The 10666-nt window shown below is 44.0% G+C and overlaps 1 protein-coding gene across 1 annotated transcript in view; it reads right to left on the bottom strand.

Moving 5' to 3' along the window:
• Nucleotides 1–423: 423 nt before the first annotated feature.
• LOC142587090 (glyoxylate reductase/hydroxypyruvate reductase-like) overlaps nucleotides 424–10666 on the bottom strand; it is a 33572-nt gene continuing 23329 nt past the window's right edge. The window contains exon 9 of the mRNA XM_075698003.1: nucleotides 424–548. Coding sequence (XP_075554118.1) covers nucleotides 424–548 — 125 coding nt within the window. The remainder of the gene's footprint in view (nucleotides 549–10666) is intronic.

The following is a 10666-nucleotide window of genomic DNA, read 5'->3' as shown; positions in this document are numbered from 1 at the left end:
GCCAACCTGCATACACGATTCCAGCTGTGTCTTCTTTTCATCTACTATAACGGCGTGGTCGTTTAGTGCCCGTCGTGGTAGCCCAGTGGCTATGACGTTGTGCTGCTGAGCTCGAGGTCGCGGGTTCGATCCAAGCCGTGGCGGTTGCATTTCGATGGGGCCCGAATGCAAAAACGCCCGTGTACTTAGATCTAGGTGCACGTTAATGAACCCCCAAGTGGCGTCATGATCAGATCGTTGCTTTGGCACGCAAAAGCCCAGAATTTGAGTTTTTTAAAGTCGTTTAATGCAAGTCAACTGTAAAGAAATATCACCCGAGAAAGTTCCCGACCTTTAATTTCTGTTTTTAACGTGATCCCCAATAGTCTCAGCGCTTGAAGTCACTGAGACGGCACTTTTAAAGGAGCTGAGGTCTCCCGACTGTCAGCACAGGAGGCTGGCCGCGGCGTGGTACTTGTCCTCAAGTGCTGCCAGGATGTTCTCAGCGCACATTACCGCAGTCTTGACCTTGGCGTCCGTGCCATCCGAGGCCATGTTGGGCGTGATGACTGGGAAATTTAAGATGAGAATGAGTCACGCTTAAATACTCTGAAACATATAAGCATGGAAGAGAGAGAGAGAAGTGGGCGGAGGTGGCAGACCTATGGAAACGCCGGGTCAAGTACTGCGCTAGACAACTCACTTTTCGATGTCACACCTCAAGGACAGACGATCCCTGCACCACTTCCATATCTCCCTCACGTACCTCACCGGACACATTTTTTCGACCCCCTTTTAGAGCGAGATTTCTTTGAATAGCCGACAACGGTGTCGTGCCTGTTGGTCGGTATCTTGCGCGATAGGACACAGCAAATCGGCTTATATATACAGCAAGGAATTGACTTACGAAATCGTGTCAGTAAGCCCATCTGTGTTCGGCGTAGTAAAACATTAAATCGCTATACAAAACCTGTACACACAATCCCGGTTCATAGTAATCACTAAATCATAGGTCTGTTATTGGAAGAGTGCATGATATATTCGAGGCTTCTCTGATTTTCTCAAGTTTCTTATAATTGGCCTACAGAATTATCTGGCAAGTGTGCATGCGCCACCGGATGCTCCGACATATATAGCACGGAATTATGAATCACAAAGTAACGCCAGTGAGCGCACCTCTGTTATGCGTAATAAAAAAAAATCGGGGCATAAAAATTATACACGTGATGTCGGCTCATAGGTACCTCTAAACACGTAGACATCTTAGTAGCACAGATCATGATATTGAACGACTTCTTTGATTTTCTTTAACTTCTTATATTTGAGCTATACATTATTCTTAGGCCGCTGGGTATATGCCACTGGGTATATGCCCATTCTTTGCCAATCCTGGCAAAATGGATATGCGCTACTGTGACACAAGGGGTGTGTCATACTTTGTGCATACACCCGTCATTCTTCCCTCGACAAGCATCATACGTTGCCTTCGTCCTCGTGGCGTCCCGCGTCGACGCCTTCACGTATGCATCCGCCTGATTTGGTGCTTGCATTTCGCCACAGATTGTGAATGGTGCAGTGCATGAACATAACCATTGCATGAGGTTACGCGCTCCATAAAATGAAAATAAACGTAATTGTACGCATTGCATTTAGGTGCATAGGATTTACCACTTTCTTAAAGCTTATGCAAACATTTGCGTTGGATCTGCGTAATTATTGCACAACTTGTCCACATACACCATCGACCCCACAAGACGCTCGCTCGGTGCATCTTTCAGGCAAGCCGCGACGATGCGCAAGTTCTATGCGACGCTTTTGACACTCTCAGTAGCACGTCGCACCTCTTCTTGCCAGCATAGGCAAGCCAGTGCGAATCGCCCTCCTCGGATTCATCGGGCCCCGCAACTTCTCATGCAAAGGCCCCGCTGCTTTACTACTGCCGTTTACGGCCGCTTAGACAGGAGCGGGCGAATTGCACCGTCTGGACGCGGACACAAATTGGACGAAATTTGGATGACGTCCCGGTCGGCGTTGACCTCAGCGCCGCCGCGTATGAACACGGCTGCGCCTACCCTCAGTCAGACTCTATTAACCATAACTTCCTCGCTGCTGCATCGTACGTTAAATCATAGTCACCACATGCGGACACCTTGCGAGCGGAAATGGTGACCCGGTTTCCTGCCCCACGACTGTTTAGCGCAGTAAAAGAGCAGTTGGGTGCAGTTTTATATAATCTGCGCTGCGTTGAATACATCAGTTCATTAGCTACAATGGCTTTGTGAACAGGAGCTAGCGTAGAAGCGGGACGGTATAAAAGGCAAATAATTTAAATATTTAAGGTGAGTACAATATCAATTTATTCTCACGGTTAACTACAAAAGTTGCCTACTCTTTCTTTTATTTTCCCCTTAAATGGGTTCCGCAAAATCTTTTCGTCGTGAGGGAGAACACACTGGAGTGACTGCGATGCCTTTAAATGAATGTATTGCGGAATAAATTTTTGAAAACAACTTAATAATAACGGAAATACAACGAGCACATTGTTTGCTTTCCCCATTCCCTCTCACCTGGGGAAATGGGGGGAGGGCGGCGTCGAGAGCAATGTCCTGCCTATTGCTCCTTTCTTACTTTCCACGGTGCACTTTTGTAACCCTTCGAGGTTGTCGTCTGACAAAACTGCCCGTAGTGACAAAGGAGCGGTGACAGAACGGCGGGATGCGTTGACAACCGCCGCTTCCCAGTTGCTAGAAGATTGTAGAGGAGTGTGCAGCACGCGCGATGCTTTCGCTCGGGAGTAAACTCGTGGTCATAAACAATAGGCCAATGACTGGTGTTCATGGGCTTTCGTATGATCTGTGATGTCATCGACCGCGGCAAAATACAGGGAGCCTCGAAAGCCGTGATCTTTTGTGCGAGTTTGTGTGCTGCTGCGTGCATGCAGTGAAATAACATTTGGCTCTCACGTTCGTGGCAGCATTGTCTACAGATCGCAAACGTTTTGTTACTGCTTTCAAAAAATGTTGCAGTACCCATTTAAGCTGCAAGAGTGCGCTGCATGAGCTTTTCGTTTTCCTCTCTGTCGCTACTGCGACAGCAGCCTCGCAAGTTTCAGGTGGCAATCACGTGTTCGCATGCACGTATACGTGCCTCTACTCTCAACCACGCCACCCGCTACGATGGCTGCGTATACGGCGTCGTGCTATTGAGCACGAGGTCGTGTGTCACATGGCAAGTCGCTGCGGCCGCATTCCGACGGTCGCGCAAAGGAAAAAAAAAGCTTTATGTAACTGAAACGAGAGATGCCTTTCATTGCCTGCACGAATCTGTGGGGAGTAAAATCCTATCAATAATTTTTGTCAATAAGCACCGTGCCTGGTGAGCAGGTTTCGGTATTTGGATGTCGAACGCGGATGTGGCGGCCATAAACGACAGCCGATGAGGTATAACTGTATATGACGTATCAGTGGTGTCCTCTTCATTTTTCATTTAGTTACCGCAGGCTTTCCCTCTTCTCTGCGACGGACAGCGGCTAGTTTCGCCATGCAGAATGGGAAAATAACGAAACAAAACTGCCTTGCATCGGCAGCCGCGGAGCATGCAGCACTGTTGAAATTGTCATGTCTCGACCGTCCATCCTAGGTTTGCAGCTTTCCTCGATGTATATCGTTTTTAACACACAAAATAACGGCGAATACAATGCACTTGGAAACTCATGACGACAGTGCTGGGAAATAAATGACGACCGTGCGTCTTTCACAAATTACACTACGACGCTCGGGGATCGACGACTGGGCACATTTGCTTCGAGGAGCAGATTCAGAAATCTTTTTGTTTGTAAGTGACGTTTGCTACCGGCCGGCCTCCTTCGTTATTAGTATGTCCAGGGTCCTTCGTACGTCCAACATCCCGATGGGCTGGTATCTGCTCTTACAAACAGTTCTAGCGGGAGAACTGTGATCCCACCTTGTAAGGCTGACGTAATTTGGCAAGTGCAAAATGTAAGTAAATGATTGAAAAAATTAATTTATAGATCCTTACTAAATATGAGACGATATACACTGCGATTTCTCTTACAAGTATTAATCGCCCCTTTAAGCAGTGTTAGGATTGCGCAAGCTGCCGTATGACAAATATTTTTTTATAGAACCTGCAGTAATAAATAATTTGGTAGATGAAAGAGTCAACTCCATGAATCAATAGAACTTTTCTCTATCGAATATGGCGGACGCAAAGTGCTAGCCACTTCGCATGGTATCAGTGAAAATAAAATTCTGACAGCTCATTCGGACGTCTTGCGGAACTAACTAAGATGTTGCCAATCTTGCCAATCAAATGGTAAACAATCAACTGGGAACATTGTATGCAGAAATTTTCGTGAACTGCATATGGCAACAGGCAGATCAGGCGTTTTAAGACGGTGCGACGTGAACCAGTTGCTCTAAAATTAAGCTTTACGATCTAATGACCTGCGTTTTTGCTTACTCTTTTGAATTACAAGTTTTTGAGCACACCTCTGCTTTGTTCGTGCTCCAGTTTCGCAGTGAGATTGTATATTATGGCCCCCATCGTTCATTATAACACTCGGTACGGTTACTTGACCGATTTGGCAAGAAAGACTTTCGAAGTTGCCTTCATCTGCGCGCCTCGCGTTATGTGGAGTCGAAAACGTAGCGGCCATGACGCCACCCACCGGTCGCTTCCGACAGCTGCGGTGCGGCAAAGCATGGTCTTAGGCATAGGCGCCGACTACGGGGTCTCCGGTGCTCGAGCCCCCTCCGGAGTTTTCCGGGAGGCGGGGGCTGAGCCCCCCCCCCCTACCCGAGGGCGGTGCCGAAGCCCCTCCCCCCCCTCCCCCCCGGCAAACAGACCTAAAGTGCCATTACCGGGGCTTTGTCACCCACATCGTTTGATGTTTCTTTTGACTTTCCGCGACCCTTTCACTTGAAATTTTACTGGGGTTTGCTGCATCATTGTTGGCGCGGACATGCACGGCTTTTAATTCATACTTTCGCTTTATTTCTGCAACTCCTGACAATAGGAGGACACGCGCATTAGAAGCACTAGCGGCGGCTGCCTCACACGCATTTTCTCACTTCAAACTTGCTTTAAATTCCCACTGCACATACACAATATATTTAAATATACACACAGGACTAAGTTTATTATATTTTTGAAAGAAATAGAGGTAGCCAATTAAAAATTAGTTCGAGAAGTTCGGATAGCCTATGCCTATAGAATGAATATGTTGCGGTATGTTCACCACGCTTCAAGTTGCTTTGCGCACTTATTGACCATGAAAAAAAGAAACCTATAGACTTCAGTGACCCCTTCGGCAGAGTCTCATCAATGGCGTGTGAAATGCTCGTGAATGTTGTGTGTCTCACTTTCGCTTCTCTTTCCAGTAAGTAATATTAACGACTCAGGAAAAAAAAGCATTTCTAATAATTTACAACATTTATTAGGGATGGAAACATCGTCACTTACATGCAAAGGTCATAGATATATACAGGGTGTCCAAATTAACAATCATCCACCAAGATTTAAAAAAAAGAGCAATGCGTTACTCGAAGAAAACCTAATGCATAGTGTTTTCAGTACAGTTAAGTAGCTGCCAGAAATTTTTTCGTTACTGAGATTTAAGTAGGTAATTGTAATTAATTATCTAACTCGAGGCGTACTTTCCTGATTATCGAAGTGTCAATGAGGCATTTGATGGCACAGCCAAGGGACATCTAACTGCGGTATTTTCAGCGACGTACTAATTGCGTACTATTTTTTTTCCGACTTATAAATGAACCCCGCGAAATATGGAGAATACCACGTGACTGCGCTCACACCCGTATCATAATGCAGCGACCTTGAACAGGCTCCCTCTGAGTTATCCAGAACGAAATAAAGGAAACAAAGAAAGATATTGTGATCGAGCTAGTGTCTTATCTGGCGCGCCCCGGCCGAAGCAACCACAACAAAAGCGAATTGACAACGTCAGTACAAAGGTTTAAAGGTACGTTTTCTTTCGTCCCATTCGCCATGTCTTTCTCTAATGAGTAGAAGGTAAACATGATCCTTGCCTTGGGATCTGCAAATGGCAACAAGAGAAAGGCCACAAATATATATATATCAATTATGGAAGTGTGGCGGTAGACCAAACGTATCGACTATCATCAGAAATTATGAGAACCAGAGAAAAACAGGCAGCTTCAAGAAACAGCTGCGGAAGACTCCATCTTTGAGTCCTAGCCTGCGCACGGATGTTCTAGCATGTATGGCCTCAAACCCTCATGCTAACGTGCGGGACGCGGCCGCCCAGGCACCAATTTCCAAGTCATCAGTTTGGAGGATTCTAAACGATGGCCTTTCACCCGTACAACCTTAACCAGCACCAGTGCTTAGAAGATAGGGACCTGTAAAATCGTTTAGATTTCTCGAACTGGGTCCTCACAAAAGCCGATGAGTCACCGGACTTTTTGAGCAACATCATGTGCACAGATGAAGCCAATTTTTGCAGAAACGGCCAAGTAAATTAAACATAATGCACACTGTTGGAGTGACTCCAGTCCACGCTGGGTAAAGCGCACATGACACCAGTACCAGAGGTCGTCCAATATGTGGTGCGGAAGTTACGCCGGTGCTATAATCGGTCTCATCTTCGTCGATCACATATTAACTGGATAGGGTTACGTGGACGAAATACTTGAAGGGGTGGTGGATGAGTTTCTCAGCGAAGTACCGCTGTCACATCTTCCACTTATGTGGTATCAGCAGGATGGGGCGCCAGCACACAGCAGCAGCCGAGCACGAAACTGGCTGGATGCGACTTTTCATGCACAATAGATTGGAAGGCACGGGTCTGCAAATTGACCGGCTAGGTCACCTGACCTCTCTCCACTTCATTTCTTTCTTTGAGGTTATGTGAAAGATCGTGCGTACACGATAGAGACGGACGTCAGATTAGTTCAAGGCAAGGATAACGGATGTCAGCCGTAGTATTCCGGCGTCGGTCATCAAGAAAGCCACTGAAGATGTGATAAAGTGGACACAGTACTGCGTAGCTGCAAAAGGAGACTCATTGGAACACGTCCTCTAGGCGGCAGCTGGTGTTCAACGGAGCTTACGAATTCATAGATAATAAAGGCACACTAAAATATGATTGCGTTTTTTGTTCTTTTTTTGTGTGCAGATATCGTGATTGCCAATTCGGCTCATTTAGAAGTGGTATATTTACTTTCTTGAACGCACCGGTTTTGCCTTTTCCCTACACGTTGGTCGCTTCCCGGTCTGTTTATTTTGCTTTTATTTTTTGACACAAATCTGTTTTTACAGCACGTATACATCTTCATGAAAAATAAAACGGTCACTTTAATTTGGCTTTGGTGCGAAGCAAGTTTCTGGCGCAAAATATAGCTTCGCGCGCACTCTTTCGATGCGGTGCGAGCAAAACCGGGATTTTGAAACATTCTATGCCTATTACATTGCTTTTAGCATTTAGTGCGTGGTCAGAGCGGCGCTTCGGCCGCGTTATCAAGGGGCTTTTGTTATCAATGTGATCAGTCGGCCTTGAGAGACGGATAACAAGTGTGCCGTAGAAATGAGAGGAAGAAATAGCTGTGAAGCCGCGAAACCTGCTGTTGGTGCTCCTTCCGTGCCATTATCAAGGTGATGCGATGTCTCTTCAGGCTTGCGAGAGGCAATGCAGTTGCTTTCAATCAGCTTATTTGAAAGCGCTGCTTTATGATGCTGGTGGGAGCGCACTCACGTGGTATTTTTCATACTTTGTGAGGTTTCTTTGCCATTCGGAAAAAAATTGTACGCAATTAGTACACAGCTGAAAACACCGCAGTCAGATGTTATCTTGGTGCCTACAAATGCCTCATTGACACATTGAAAATTAGGACAGTACTTATCGAGTTAGATAATTAATTGCAATTACCTAATTAAATCTCACTAACGAAAGAATTACTGGCGGCTACTCCATTTTAATGGAAACAATAGGTTTCCTTCGAGTAACACAAGTGCTCTTTTTTAATGTCTTGGTGCATGATAGTTGGGGAACACTGTATAATTCACTCAGTAACTGAAATTATGCCAAGTTGGATTCACTCGAAATCACAATGAACAGGAGTCATGCGCAGCAGCTCTTATACTCGGAATCACAGAAAAATAAAAATAAATAAAAAAGAAAGAGAGGCTGCAGTTTCGCCGGACAGGCGAAGCAGTATTAGTGATAACCAAGTATGCGACGATTACGCGAAGGAAGGTTGCACCACCGACAGGACTCAGGCTGTGAGGTACAAGACGAAGGGTTTCGCGCCTGACCCGAAGGCACAACATCCGAGAAAAAAAAAAGAGGAACGTTAAGGCAAACGTTTTTACTGACGTTTCGGGAGTTATATATATATATATATATATATATATATATATATATATATATATATATATATATATATATATATATATATATATATATATATATATATATATACCTGAACAAAAATTTGAAGGTAAACACGCAAGTGATTGCATGTTGTACATAATTATATTCCCATTATGCGTGCTCAATTAATCTTTATACTTAGTTAATCGTTTCACGTGACTGATGACCAAGTTTCAATTGTCCCGAATTGGTGTGTTACGGTTAGCGCATTTCGCAAATTTTCCGTCTAACAGGAGTGGGCCAGAAACCGCAAAATATATGTGATAACGGCAGTTGCTGCCGGCAGGCACTTCGGCAGCTACCGCCATGCTTCGGGCTTTGTGTGTATATGCATTGAAAATTATTTTTGCAGTGGTTTCATGTTTCAGGAAATTATTCGGTATTTGAATTTTGTAAAAAATCTTTTGCTCGTGCTCTTCGGAGATTGCTCTATAACTCTGCGCCACCGACACCTCCTTGATAATAAAACGCCTGCGCGCTTGGAGATGTGACGTCACACGAGGAAGCAGAAGACGAATACATTACAATCTTAAGAGAAAAATAGCCTTACTTGTACTGCGCACCGCCCTTCATATACAGGGTGTCCTACGTAACTTGAGCCAAGCATTAAAAATATCCAGATGCCACTTAGCTGGGCAGAACCAAGATAATGTTGTTTGCCGTCGCTTGGAGATACTCAGCTTGTTTTTAAATTCTGCCTAATTAGATAATTAGTCTTAATTGATTATTCACCTTCTCAAATATAATAATTAAATGAAATGTGTCAATGACAAAATTTTAGAGCAACAAAATTTTTGTGCTGGAATAACAAAAGAGGTGGTGGTGTAGTGGTCCATGTGAAAAGTGATTGGCATTGTGAAAGAGTGTCCTTTGATTTTCAAGATGATGAAGTAGTTACTATACTAATGACTAAGGCAGATCTGGAATTTACAGTATGTGCTGTTTATAGGCCACCGAGCACTAACATAGAAATGTTTTTAGACGATTTGACAAGCTTCCTCCAAAAGTACGCAGACAGAAGTAGCATTATTTTGGCCGGTGATTTTAATACAGACATTTTTGCAACAAATAAGCCTGCAACGTCTGATTACTTAACACTTTTGGCAAGCTATGGACTCGAGAACAAAATTCAGAGTTATACGTACACGCGAGGAAATTATCGGTCATCGTTTAACAAGGTCGTGTATAGACCATATCAGCACAAAACTGTGCAAATATAATTCATTTGGCTGTGTTATTAAGGAAAAAGTATCGGACCACTACTTCATCGCTATAGCTGTTTCAGGAGATGATGCTGCTTTAACTGAAAGAAAGACTGAAGAGAAATATGTTTTGAATTCTAATGAAGTACATGAACGTGTGAGAACATTTAACTGGGATTCTCTAACACGGCACAGCCACCTAAAGGCTTACGAACTGTTTGTAAAGGACTTTAGAGAGATTTACCTTTGCCCCGAAAAGAAAATAAAGCTTAAAAGAAGTAATAGAAAGAGCCCGTGGATTGATAACGAAATAATGGAGCTTTGCTGTGTTAAAAGCAAACTTTTTAGAAAATGTCAAGCTAAACCCGAGGATGCTCATGCAAGAGAAGAATTAGGCAAATGAGAAACAAAGTAAACGCTAAAATAAGACTGGCTAGGAAGCGCTACCACACAGGCAAGTTTTCAGCTTGCAGTCGTAATACCGGTAAAACGTGGAACTTCGTTAACACTCTAATAGGGAGACCTGCAAAGAAGAGTATTGATTGAGCTCTTGCGGACGTCTTTCTCCAGTCACCTGCTGTCCAGATAGCGAATGATTTTAACAACCACTTTACCGATTCAGTAAACAACATCACAAATGTGTGCATACCAGCAAATCTCCGAAACAATGCTACGTTCTCCAACGTTCATTCTGCTTTTCTGCCTACTGTTTATGAAGCCGAATTGTGGCATATAATACGATCCATGAGCTTAACAAAATCTCCAGGTTTTGATAAAATTAGGATAAGAGATATAGCTGCGAATTTCGATGTGCTCAAATCAACACTGCTTTACATCTTAAATGAAACATTAAAAAGCGGTCGGATACATGAAAACATGAAAGTTAGTATTATGAGACCTCTTTATAAGAAAGGATCTAGACAACTTTACGAGAATTACCGATCAATTTCAATTCTTTCGTCGTTGGCAAGCATATTGAAAAAAATAGTGTATGTTAATATGGCCTCATTCTTTGAAAAGTTTAGCCTTATTAACCCAGCGCAGTTTGGCT

The sequence above is a fragment of the Dermacentor variabilis genome, chromosome 1 (genome assembly GCF_050947875.1).
Source record: "Dermacentor variabilis isolate Ectoservices chromosome 1, ASM5094787v1, whole genome shotgun sequence".
Taxonomy (NCBI): domain Eukaryota; kingdom Metazoa; phylum Arthropoda; class Arachnida; order Ixodida; family Ixodidae; genus Dermacentor; species Dermacentor variabilis.
This window is presented reverse-complemented; position numbering and strand designations above follow the sequence as displayed.